Source organism: Anabrus simplex, chromosome 7 (assembly GCF_040414725.1).
Source record: "Anabrus simplex isolate iqAnaSimp1 chromosome 7, ASM4041472v1, whole genome shotgun sequence".
Classification (NCBI taxonomy): domain Eukaryota; kingdom Metazoa; phylum Arthropoda; class Insecta; order Orthoptera; family Tettigoniidae; genus Anabrus; species Anabrus simplex.
Genome location: NC_090271.1, coordinates 307370516 through 307384534, shown reverse-complemented (window position 1 = coordinate 307384534; position 14019 = coordinate 307370516). Strand labels below are relative to the sequence as shown.

General features: G+C 37.9%; 1 protein-coding gene across 1 annotated transcript in view; it reads right to left on the bottom strand.

Annotated features, from left to right (window-relative positions):
• Ziz (dedicator of cytokinesis protein Ziz) overlaps positions 1–14019 on the bottom strand; it is a 542949-nt gene that overhangs the window by 261012 nt on the left and 267918 nt on the right. The window contains exon 18 of the mRNA XM_067151766.2: positions 6312–6497. Coding sequence (XP_067007867.2) covers positions 6312–6497 — 186 coding nt within the window. The remainder of the gene's footprint in view (positions 1–6311; positions 6498–14019) is intronic.

Sequence of the window (14019 nt, the reverse complement as noted above, 5' to 3'; positions counted from 1 at the left end):
AAGAATTATTGGGAAGAAAGATTTTTAGGAAGAAAGTCTTACAAATGGAAGGATTCCAAGGGAGGAAGGTAAAGGAAACAGGCACAAAGTGGACTGAAGACAGGAAAAAGAAACACAGTGAAACAATGAAAGAATACTGGAAGAAAAGGAAAGAACAACTAAAGAGGAACAATTGAAATTGTAACGTGGTCCTTAGAAGGCCGGAACGCAAGAAGAAGAAGAAGAAGAAGAAGAAGAAGCATACGAATAATAATAATAATAATAATAATAATAATAATAATAATAATAATAATAATAATAATAATAATAATAAATAATAATAATAATAATAATAAACAGTAGAGGTTACAAAGTTCTGCCTTTGTGCACTCCTTTACTTGTTACAAACCAGTTGGAATAGCCATTTCCTATCCTTACACAGCTCTGGCAGTGTTTGTAGAACATTTTTACTTCACTGATGAGAGATACTGGAACGTTTCTCCTTCTCAAGCAATCCCACAGTTTATACCTCAGTACAGTGAAACCTCGGAATGCGAGTAACTTGGTCTACGAGTGTTCTGCAAGACGAGCAAACATTTTAAATAAATTGTAACTTGATAAGCGAGTGAGGTTTTGCAATACGAGCATCACGTGGGCCTACGTTTTCCCCTCCCCTGCTCATTTGTTTGGTCCTGTAGTGAAGAAATATCTTTCAGAAAATAATCTGCCGCTCAAAGTCTGCTGGTTATGGACAATGATCCTGCTCATCCTCCCGGCCTTGAGGCCGACTTTATGGAGGAATTCAAGTTCGTTAAGGTTAAGTTCCTTCCTCCCAACACTACTCTAGCCTGTGAATCAGCAAGACATTTCAAACTTCAAGAAGCTATACACCAAACCATTATTTCAGCGATGCTTCGAAGTGACCGAAGGAACAAACCATACCCTCCGAGAGTTTTGGAGAAATCATTTCCCCATCCTGAACTGCCTGAAGATCATCGACAAAGCCTGGGATGGGGTCACCAAGAGAACACTTCTGCTTGGGGAAAGCTGTGGCCTGACTGTGTTCTTGGATGTGACTTTGAGGGGATTGTTGGTGACAATGAGCCGCCGATTGACGATGTGTGTCCTTGGGGAAGGCCATGGGGCTGGAGGTGAATGACTTGGACATTCAAAAGCTGGTGGAAGAACATTGCCAGGAACTCACCACCAACGAACTGATGGACCTGCATCGCGAACAAGAGGAGGAGGTTATGGAGATCTCATCCAAGGAAGAGGAGGAGAAAAAGTCAATGGAATCTCTCACTTCAACTGAGATTCGGGAGATGTGCAAAATGTGGGAAACGGTGCAAAATTTTGTAGAAAAACACCACCCGCATACGGCAGTAGCAGTACGAGCGATGAATCAGTTCAATGACAATGCAATGTCACATTATCGTGAAATCCTCAAAAAGAGGCAAAAGCAACAGTCATTGGACAGGTAACTCGTTAAAGTTGCACGAAAAGAAAATAATTCCAGTGAGCCAACAGATAGTAGTGATTCCATTAGTGAAAAACGTGCTACACAATAACTCTTCTCATGTCATCTCTCGTCTCCCTCTCACCAACAATGATTCTATTGTAAGGAAAAGTGCAGTTTAATTTGTTTTACGTTATATTTTGTGTTAGAAATGGTATCCGAATAAATATTTTTGTGTTTCGGACGAATCATCCGCGTTTCAATTGTTTTTTATTGGAAAATTTCCTTTGATATACGAGCACTTTGGATTACAAGCATTTTGCCGGAACGAATTATGCTCGCAACCCAAGGTTCCACTGTATATTGTCATAGGCTTTATCTAGGTCCAGAAAGACAAAGATGACATTTTTTCCCTTTTCCCTGTTTTTCCATGATAGCCAAAAATGAGATCTGTTGTTGATCTGTTACTTCAAAACCTGTATTGATCTTTCTCAAGCTGTAGTTCAATGATCTTTCGTAATCTTTTCTTTGTCACTTTCTCCATCAACTGAAGTCCATGAGACAGGAAAGTGATTCCTCTATAATTGCCACATATCCGTCTATTTCCTTTCTTGAAGAGGGGGCTAAGCAACCCTTAGTCCAGTCAGTCAGGATATTTTCTTCATTCCATTCAGCATTCATCACTCTAAATAGCAACTGAAGTCCATGAGTTCCAGCAGCTTTAATCATGATTACATATTTGTAATATATTTTTCAGATGGATGATAAAGGCAAAAATAGGAAATTACAACAATAACTTTAATATGATGCTTCAATTTAAATTCTTATAATTTCAAAATAATGCTTGGGTTTAAATTCTACCTCTTATCTTCATCGTCAACATCTGCAACTTGTATCCGAGTAAACATACTGTATTCTTCAGTAGTTCACATTTTCACACTCACACTGCTTTGCAAATATGTTTCTTATGACTTAGTAGCCCAATCTTGGCATAAAACATATGTCCACAAAAATCACATGAAATGGCTGGGGGAGAGCGAGGCTGAGCTAGAAGGAGCTTCAGTGCTTGTCGTTTAGCCTTTTCATGTCTATGACGTTCCTCTTCAAACACAATAACTGATGGAGAAACAGTGTGGCACCAAAGTGTGCAATTCTCAGCAAGCGTATCCCAGGTTTGAGTATTAATTCCAGCCCTCTTCATAGTATGCATAAGCTGATCCTTGAAACAACTCAAAGGGGCTGCATGAAGTCTTGTGCCAGAGCAGAGTTCACCATACAGGAGTTGACAAGGAAGCCTGGTACCACTCATGCGATGGATGTGACCTATCCATCTGAGACGAAAGCCATTGATGGTAGATGCTTATAGCATGTGCTTTCTTAAGAACTGCATGGTTGGTGACATGGTCCTCCCATTTGATGTTCAAGATGTATGCAAGTTTTTGCAGATGGAAGCATTCTAGCTTTGATATCCTGACAGTAGAAGGTCCAAGTTTCACAACCGTAAAGCAGTGTCGATATGACTATAGTATGGTAAACCATGATCTTGGTATGCACTGTGAGGTCCTTATTCTTTAAGACACAGTGGGATAAACATCTAAATGCTGAGTGGGCAGCACCAATTTTCCTATCTACATCTAGTAAGCAGTTAGTATTTGTTGAGAGGATACTTCTTAGATATAAAAAGTGGTCAGCATGCTCCAGTGTAGTATCTGCAATGGAAATATTGAAAGCTGGGAGGTTTGACTGAGGTATAGGCTGTACGAGTACTTTGGTTTTCTGAACATTAATGGAGAGACCAACATGATCGCAAGCACACTTGAAACAATTGACTGACTGTTGCAGCTCCTCAGGTGTGAGAGCAGGTACGGCACCGTCATCTGCATACTACAATTCTTTGTGAGCTTTTGGAAGCAAAGTCTAGCCAGATTGAGCAGTCCCCTTCAAATCAATATCCGACCTTTACACCTTGGTTTTCTGTAGATGTTCCGTATAGCATGGCAGCTAGGTAAAGAGTGATGAGTGTTGGAGCAAGCACACATCCCTGTTTTATTTCATGAGTGATTGGAAATGGATCAGAGATAATATTTTGAAGAGTGGTTTGCCCAGACGTGTTATGATGAAGAGCCTTGACCAGATCTACGAAATGCTGTAGACAACCCAAGTGTTTCAGTACTATCCTCATAACTGGACTCGGAACTGAGTAGAAAGCCTTTTCCATGATATAGATGTTGATTCCCATAGGGAACTTAAAATATTTGTCCTGAATGAGTACATTTATAATACCAATATAATGGTCCGTTATTGGACATTATAAATTTTCCAGCTAACTCATTCTTAGTTGCCTGCATTTCGCCCTCGTGTGCTAAGTTGGGCTTGTTAGTTGGGACTTAGCACACCTCCCAAGACGCAAGGCTAGTGCATACCGTGGAGGCCACTGCATAGAACACAAAGTATAAAGGAGTCTGTTGCTCTCTACACTTTTCTTGGGTTTGTTTGCCTCTGGAGGCTCGAAAATCACACTGTGACTCAGGTATAATCCTCTAGGAAATATCTGCAGGTGACTGTGCAAAATTCAAGCAAGAATTTTATCTGCTACAGATAGCAGTGAATACCACGATAGAAGCCACAAACACTATGGTCCCCTTTTTTTTTAATAGAGTAATGATAGTGGCATCTTTAAGGTCACCCGGTACTTTGCAGATTTCTCATATTGAGAAGATAGGAGTAAGAAGTCTGGTCTTTAAAGGTAGGCCTCCACTTTGAATCAATTCCAGAGGAATGTTGTCTGGGCCAGAAGCCTTGCCAGGTTTCAGTTTACTGAGAGCGGCATTGAATTCCTTGAATCTTGTTGGGAGAGCCGTCCATAGTTGTTGGGGATGTACAGGCACATCACCAAGAAAGTCTTCAGCAGCATTTAAATTCCGATTGAGAAGAATAGAGAAATGTTCTTTCCAATACTTTAGGATTTCTTGCCTATCTCATATATATATATATATATATATATATATATATAAATTCCTGAACTTCACAGGATAAATTTCATGTTTGGGAAGCAAGCTGTTAGCCTCAGGAATGTTCAGTTTTGCTTGCCAGTTAACAGTACGATTGCTGAATAACTTAGTGAGCCTACTTGTGCTTGTATTTCGCATTCAATTCAGAAGTTTGAAATTTATTTTTTGTTGAGTGGTACAGTGAAGTGTAGAGAATGTTTGTCGTGTGATACGGCAGCCTATATCTGGATTAGGAACATGTATGTAAACATACCTATCGCATCACTAATTTTCGCTATTACTGCTTACGAGTACGATCACATTTTTCCTAGCCCTAAAAATGTTATTTGTCATCCCTTGTGAAGAAACGTGATTACAACTCAGGTAAGAGTTGTCACCATAGTTGTGTGATTACGGAAAAAGTGAGTCTATTTGTGCTTGTATTCCATTCCGAAGTTAAAGACATTTATATTGTGTTGAGTGCTAGAGAAATATTTTTGCATGATACAGTAGCCTTTATTTGGATTAGGAACATAATCGTGTGAAACTGACTAGCGTGGTGCATATTTGTCTTGTGATAGCCCACGCATGGATATGAAAGTGAAATTCCTTTCTAATGAAAACAACATTAAAATCTTTCAGAAAGAGGATTGGTATCCACATCTTTAAGCACGCAGAAGTCGCAAATGTTGAACTTGCACCTACGAGTTTCGACTCGATCGATTCGACTTGGTCGAAGTTTTCAAAATGGCGGCTGAAATCATTCTGTCGCAGTCGCACATAGCTGAGTATAATCTCGAATTCATTGTCGAAGAGTGTGACCAGAAAATAATGTTTTATAACCCACTGCTCCGAAATAAAAGGCTTTTACTAACATTTGTTTAGAAAGAGTGTGATCTGCAATAATACTTGGATATTTTTATTAGCCACTGTGCATAAATTTTCATTGTTGTTTGGTATTTTTCACACTGTTCAGTGCATTTGTTATTTTATAAGCCCCAGCGCCTCAATCGCCTGAGCCACTCAGCCTGGTGCAGAAACGTCTTAATGAGGTTTCACTGTATAGATAAACTTTAAATAATAGATTCATTCATTTATTCATTATCATTATAGACTGTTATGCCTTTCAGCATTCAGTCTGCAAGCCTCTGTGAATTTACAAAACGTCGCCACAATCCTTGATTTGCAACTAGTGTTGTGGCCTCATTTAGTTCTATACCTCTTATCTTTAAATCATTAGAAACCAAGTCTAACCAACGTCGTCTTGGTCTACCTCTACTTCTCTTACCCTCCAGAGCAGAGTCCATTATTCTCCTAGGTAACCTATCCTCCTCCATTCGCCTCACATGACCCCACCACCGAAGCCGGTTTATGCGTACAGCTTCATCCATCGAGTTCATTACTAAATTAGCCTTTATCTCCTCATTTCGAGTACCCTCCTGCCATTGTTTCCACCTGTTTGTACCAGCAATCATTCTTGATACTTTCATGTCTGTTACTTCTAACTTATGAATAAGATATCCTGAGTCCACCCAGCTTTCGCTCCCGTAAAGCAAAGTTGGTCTGAAAACAGACCGATGTAAAGATAGTTTCGTCTGGGAGCTCACTTCCTTCTTACAGAATACTGTTGATCGCTACTGAGAGCTCACTGCATTAGCTTTACGACACCTTGATTCAATCTCACTTACTATATTACCATCCTGGGAAAACACACAACCTAAATACTTGAAATTATCGATCTCTTCTAGCTTTGTATCCCCAATCTGACATTCAATAATAGATTATGTTTTTTTAAATATTCTTTGTTACCCATGCTTCAGAGTACAAAGATATTCAAGCTGAATCAACAGATAGGGTAAGTGTAAAGAAAGGAACTAAAAACTCACCTTGACATATGCTTGAAGGATTTCTTTACGGCCAGCCTCATGGATCATGTGGATGATGTGGATCAAAACACGGAGTACATTCAAGCCTACTTCTTCATTTGTAGTCACCACCAAGAGAGTCATCAACTGATTTAGCAGAGTAGGTAGGAAAGTGATAGCAGTCACAAGGTGGACGGCATGTGCTGCCTACAAACAGAACAAAAGCATCAATCCTTTATAGCAAATGCACAGGCATAAAAAGTGTTGCATAAGTAACGTCTCTTCTTTTCCTTTTTGTTTTTAGACAATTGTAAATATCTCATCATCTTACCCTACAAAATCTGATTTATAGAGTCAATTCATTTGAAGAAGCAGTACCACTCACAGATTGACTAGCTTCCATATAAGCAGTATCCATATAAGCAGTATCCCCAAATACCAACCCTCCATTCATCAAGAATTCATGACATTAAATATCTGCTTACAAAATTGAAAACTTTTAAAGAGAAACATCATTTTATAATGGATCCCCACACATGTAGGAGTATAAGACAACGAACTGGCAGATAAACTAGCAAAAAAAAAAAGGCACTAGTACCTAAATGAGAACCAAGCCTCTGGCAGCTAACTCAATTAAGAAGATAATCACAAATAAAGCCCTTGAAAAACAATTAAAAAGAGACCACCCAACTTACTACAATGAAAAAATGAAGGGGAATAAAAAGGACCTATGGGACAAACATGAAAGCAAGCCGAGCAAAGAAGCAGTGGTGATCTTGAGATTGGAAACAGGGCATGACTCTTTAGCTGCACATCTAGCTAGAATCCAAATATACCCGCCAGAAAAGTGTACCATCCGCAAAATTAATGGATTAGTTATGGACTCGAAAGACCTACTTCATTGCAGAGGACTCAACCCAACCCAACAAAAACAAGGCAATTTACTAGCCCAGTACTTACAAAAAATCAACTTCATAGTCCGTATCGCACTTTAACAGATTCACAACTAAGTATTTTTTATTTTCCACCTTGTTGATACATTAGCTGCTTAAGGCAACTAATTAGTTAAAAATTGAAAATCTTATGCTATTTTTAAGGAGACTTTCTCTCAAAGCATTGATACTTTGTCAATATATGAATTTTTCATCTAAACAGTGTTATTAAGTGGCTGAAGATGTTACTAAAATACGAAACGTACCACTTTTAACTAATAAGTTGCCTCAAGCAGCTAATGTATCGAGAAGGTGGAAAATAAAAAATACTTAATTGTGAGCCCTGTACGTGTCGTAACTACAAAGACGCATATAGGAGATGCTGTCAATTGTGTACACTGTTTTATTTACAAATTATATACACACACACACACTATCTTGAACAAAACACTGCTAAGAAGAAGGCGAAGAAGACTGCAACATTAGCATGTCAACCGATTACCAACACAACAAAATCACAACACGAGTCTGCACACTTGACTAACGACTTTCACTAGCAACTCTCACTAACAACTCTACACAGTCTCTTTATATACCTTGCCTGGCCAGGCTTCTAAAAAGGTATGACACAACAGGTTTTCTTGAAATTTCTCGCATCTCCAATAACCCCTTTACAAATGAATAGAATGTTCTATACAACTCTAATGACAAGGATGCGTTGTTCCGGACTACAACCCTGTATTACACAACATTACATTGGATTCAAACATCATATTTACAGGTAATAATAAATTATATACTATTAATTATGTGTCCTTACATTAAATAAAGCCATATTAATATACATACAGCAGAAGTATCATGACATAACCTCACGTTTTATTACACAAGACAGATCATACAATACACAAATAATACGATCACAATTCATACCAAATCAAGTCCGTACATAGCTATGTAAATAATAATAATAATAATAATAATAATAATAATAATAATAATAATAATAATAATAATAATAATAATAATAATAATAATAATTGTACCGGGAGGTACACCTCTACGCCGCACATTTAAATCTTGCGCCTTAAAGAACTCCTCTACAGGAGAAACCGTGAACTTGAAACTGGACTAACTTATAAATTTTCTCTGAAGATGGCACCACTAAAATTTGTTATTGTTAACTGTGTGAATTTCAACTTGTTTTTGTTTTCCATTCATCAAGAAGTTTGAACATTCCCTCATAGATGTCACTACTAACAAACTTCGATCATGCACCCTGGTGTGAAGAGAAGGAACCTTTTTGAAGAAACTTTGTACTCATAAGTTTTATCTTTACTAAATTTTGTTCATTCATTTTTGGGTTGGCAATATTTATCTTTTCTTTCCGCCAGTTTTGAATTTAGCCAATCAAGAATTTCTGGAATTAATTTTCAACCAATCCTGTATTTCTTCTTCGATAGTGAGTGCAAACCTTTCATCCACCAATAAAATTGTAAGGGTGTGCCTGTTTTATTTGTGAAAGGTCTCGAACTTTCCCCGAGGGTTTATAAACTGCGGATTTTCATGTCTCCTGGCCATTTGATCAACATCTAATTAAGTGTGTGTGTCACGCAGGGGGCAGGAGGCAGGAGGCGCCTCTTTCTTCACGCAGCAGTTCTTCAGCAAGGTAATGGCCGTTTAACTTCTTTATTTCTTGCTAGCTCTGCAGTTTAACCCGAGGGAAAGGTTTGAAACCTTAACTATGTAACAAACCTTCTAAAATGTAAATCTCATTTTGGCTCATGTAAAATTTTATAAATCTTTAACTGTGATCGGGGATAGAGTGTGACACACCCTCTCGAGCTCCCCTTCATCTTGGTTTGAGGTACCGCATTTGTTTCTACAATGTATTAAAGTTATCTCCATCCGAGCAACCTCAGTAGTTTGGGATTAGCCTTTGTTTCATCGGCCAAGTGCCCTATAGGTCTTTATATTTTTTTTGTGGAACTCAATCTCCGACTCCACTCCAGTTGTACTCAGGCTGTTTATTGAACCTGTTCTTTTTCACTAAGACCCCGTAGGTTGGGTACTAGGTACCTCTGTGTAATAAGATTGCTATTTGTAAACAGTGCCTTGTAAGGCCAGTGATTATTAGATTTTCACAGTCTGTTGCCTTGAGTAGGCTGGGAACACTGAGAGCACGTCTGCTCTTTTCAAGTATTGTAAGAATGCCTCTGAGAGGCTTGATATTTGGGAGCAAGTACTCCATGTATTAGGGAATTTCTGCCCTTTGAACAAATTGGTGCTTTTATAAAGTTGAGCTAGGAGCTCAAAATTGTAAAACTAGGAGCTTGTAGCCCAAAAGTGTTAAAATTCTGAAGTCTTGGATCTTTCTAAGTTTTGTTTCTAAATTGCTGTGTCATTGTTATTTCTCTAAGTTGTTTAAATTTTGTTATTTCAAGTAAATATAACCTTTGTTAAAATTTTAAATTAACTTTGACTTTGTAGTTCGACCCATTCATCCCGGCACCTTCTTTCACCTCCGCTGATCCACGGGCAGCCCCGTAACAATAATAATAATAACAACAATAACAACAACACCTACTAATTGAGCTTGATATTTTCATTATTTACCCATGGGATTAGAGAATTGTTTCCAAGTTATACTCGTTCATTACACTTGCATCATACTGGATTGCCAGAAACAAGATGAAACAAGATTCTGTTCCCTAATACATCTGTACTTTATTAATGTTATTTTTATATTACTGCTGTCTAAAACATATCAATTTTGTATTTGAGATACTTCCCAATAAAGCCATAGGTTACAACAACATCATCTCATCATAAGGTTGCATAACAAAGTTAGAGAGTTAGTCACCCTGTATGGATGAATGGGGAACATAATAGCAATCTTTCCCCAACTACCAAAAGTGGAGTGTTTATCACAGAGGCGTCCGACTCGTTGGCTGGTCAGCGTACTGGCCTTCGGTTCAGAGGGTCCCGCGTTCGATTCCCGGCCGGGTCGGGGATTTAAACCTTAATTGGTTAATTCCAAAGGCTCGGGGGTTGGGTGTGTGTGGCGTATTCAACATTAGAAATCATCCTAGGTCTTCACAGACATGCAGGTCGCCTAATAGCCTGTCTACTAGGAAAAAACCTGCACCAGGCCTCCCCGGAAGCCATACGCAATTATTATCATAGAGGCAGGATAGAATCAAATGATGGGGAACTATTCATGCTGCTGAAAGAAGAACTTGTAAGCAATAAAAATGTCAAGGATGAGAAACATGAACTTCTTTTTTTTGCTAGGGGCTTTACGTCACACCGACACAGATAGGTCTTATGGCGATGATGAGATAGGAAAGGCCTAGGAGTTGGAAGGAAGCAGCCGTGGCCCTAGTTCAGGTACAGCCCCAGCATTTGCCTGGTGTGAAAATGGGAAACCACGGAAAACCATCTTCAGTGAGATTCGAACCTACTATCTCCCGGATGCAACATGAACTTCTAGGAGCAAGGCTCATCTATAAAGATAATAGGCAACTTGATGTTTTTTTTGTGGTTAACAAACCTGGAAGGGGTGATGCTGCACAGAATTATTTGAGAAGAGAGTAAGGTAGGTCAGCTGAGTTAAAACTGATGGAACCAATGAAAGGGAAGAATATTCTAGGCATGATGCATAAAACCAAATGAGCTCTATAAAGAAAATGAAATGACAGATGGTATAAGTAATCATCAAGTTGTTTCAGGCATAGTTAAAAATAAATATGATACAAAAGGAAGGTTATGAAAGTAGAAATATTAGGCTGCTTTTACACACATCGGTTTTGAGCTGAACAGTTGAAACCAGCAAGTGAACCAGTGGATTGTTGTCTTACACTGCCATCTAGCCAGTTAGGAAGGAAACTCATCAGTACTCCTGTTGTGATGGAGATCTAAGGCTTTGATACACTTGCAATGCCATCATAAACAAATAATGTAGAATTTGAGGGATGTTCCACCATTCAACACATTACAACAATTTATTCAATTATAAGAAGACCGGTTTCAACTCCATGGAGTCATCATCAGTTCTTGGTGAAAATTAAATTGAGGGGAAACTGATAACAATCATCATAATGAAAAATCCATGCACCTATAGGTGGTTGCTTGGAAATACATCATTGAGTTAATAGATTTTACCTAGAAATGTAACATACACTTGGCAAGGAGAACTTGAAGCTTAGAAAGTTCCCAGTTCTGGCTCTAACAGTCTTGTGTTCATAGAACACGGAACACTGGAATTACATGTACCGGATTGAATATATATACAAAACACAATAAGGACACTTATAATGGTGTGGAAAACTTGGCTCTCTAAGAGCATTCTTGGATTTAACAGTTCTGTTTCTGTCTGAAAAAGATTGGATGAAATACACTCAATGAAGCAAAATGTATAAAGACATAGATCTAGTCTAAACTGTCGTGCGTTCATGTACACGGAACACTGCGAACACTTGTATTGTTTTCTAACACCCTCGTTCAAATGAAAACACTTATAACCATATGAAATATTGGCGTTACAAGAACGTTTATGGGTTTGACTGTCCTGCTTCCCCTGACTAAACTAGTGAAATAAATATACACTGAATGTTAAAGATAAACTACTTGGTATTTAAAGTTCTGGTTTTTGGTTTCAAAAATTGTCATGTGTCCGTGGAACACAGAATAGAACTGCTGGTCCTGCTTCTGTCTACTGGAAACTAATGCATTAACGCAGTTGAAATTAATTGATTGAAACTTTATACACCAGTGCGAAACACACAACTTGGCATAGACTTGTCGAGTTGTCTTGTCACAATCAACCAGAAAATGTGTACCTTTTTTTTTAAAGCTGCATGGATTTTTTTTTTTTTTTTTTTTAAGGTTCACATATTCTGGTTGATTGTGACAAGACCGCTCGACAAGTCTATGCCAAGTTGTGTAAACATGCAACGATATTTTACTCAGATCCAAAAATATTAAAGTGCCAAGTGTTTCACATTGGTGTATAAACTTTCAATCAATTAATTTCAACTGAGTTAATGCATTAGTTTCCAGCAGACAGAAGCAGGACCAGCAGTTCTATTCTGTGTTCCATGAACACATGACAATTTTTGAAACAAAAAACCAGAACTTTAAATACCAAGTAGTTTATCTTTAACATTCAATGTATATTTATTTCACTAGTTTAGTCAGGGGAAGCAGGACAGTCAAACCCATAAACGTTCTTGTAACGCCAATCTTAAAACTTTAAAATTTACAGATGTAAAATTTGATAGTTAGAATCTCCTCTAAAAATAAAGGGACACGTATTTTTTTGTTTCCTGTAAATCTCAATAGGAGGGGTGTAAAAGGGTGAAAAATGGGTTGAATGCCTTTAATGAGGATACATATATCTCAGAAACGGAAGATATTACAGAACTGAAAATTTGTATATGGGATCTCCTTTAAAAATAAAGAAACACATATTTTTTTAGTTTTTGGAAAATCCTATTAATGGCGGTTAAACAGAAGTGACAAATTGGGGTGAATTTTTTGAAAGATTATCTTGGAAACGTAAAATGTTACAGACGTAAAAAGTGGGTGTTTGGAATCTCCTGTAAATGTAAAGAAACATAGGTGATTTGTTTTTGGAAACTCCACTTAAGGGGAACCCAAAAGGGGTGAAATTTTAAAATGAGAATTTTTACAGTATATCTAAAAAACTGAACATGTTACAGAAGTGAAAAATGGTATTTTTATCTCTATTAAACATAAAGAAATGTGTATTTTTAATTTTCTGAAATACCACTTGGGTGGAGGGGGGGGGGGTGAAAGTGACTGAAAATGGTGTTGAATTCTTTTATTTAGGCTACTGATATCTTAAAAATGAAGATGTTACAGACGTGAAATTTGATATTTGCATTCTGCTTTACAAGTAAAGAAATATGTATTCTCGGAAAATCCAATGAAGCGGGGGGGAGGGGGGTGAAAGAATTGAAAAATTAATTGACTTTAATTGTATGAGAATATATACATCTAATAAAAACTAAAGTTGTTACAGACGTGAAAATTCGTATTTGGATCTCCCTTAAAAACACAGAAAAACCCGTTTTGGGGGGGAAACCATCTTGGGGGCCGGGAGTGTAAAGGAGTTGAATTCCTTTCATGAGGACACATAAATCAAAAAGTGAAGAAGTTAGAGTCGTGATAATTGGTATTTAGAAGATCCTTCACTATTAAAGAAACAAGTATTTTTTGCGGGAAAATTCACTTGGGGGGGGGGGAGTAGTTTGAAATGAAGTGACAAAAGTAAATTATATTTATGGGGATACTTATATCTCAAAACTGAAGGTAATAGACGTGAACATTGGTGTTTGGAATCTCCCTTAAACATAAAGAAACACGCCTTCTTTTATTTTTGGGGGGGTGGGGGGGAGGGTTGGCAATAAAAACTAACGGCGGTGGGGTGTAAAAGGAGGTGAGACCAATTGATTTTACTGTTCTTAATGTACTTATAAAGATCCTCCGTTGCTCAGGCGGCAGCGCGCCGGCCTCTCACAGCTGGGTTCCGTGGTTCAAATCCCGGTCACTCCATGTGACATACGTGCTGGACAAAATGGAGGCGGAACAGGTTTTTCTCCGGATACTCCGGTTTTCCCTGTCTTCATTCATCCCAGCAACTAGTAATAATAATAATAATAATAATAATAATAATAATAATAATAATAATAATAATAATAATAATAATGTTCCGGACCGTCGTCAAATGAGCGGACCGCGCTGGAAACGGCTCCTGGATGGGTAATGACTAA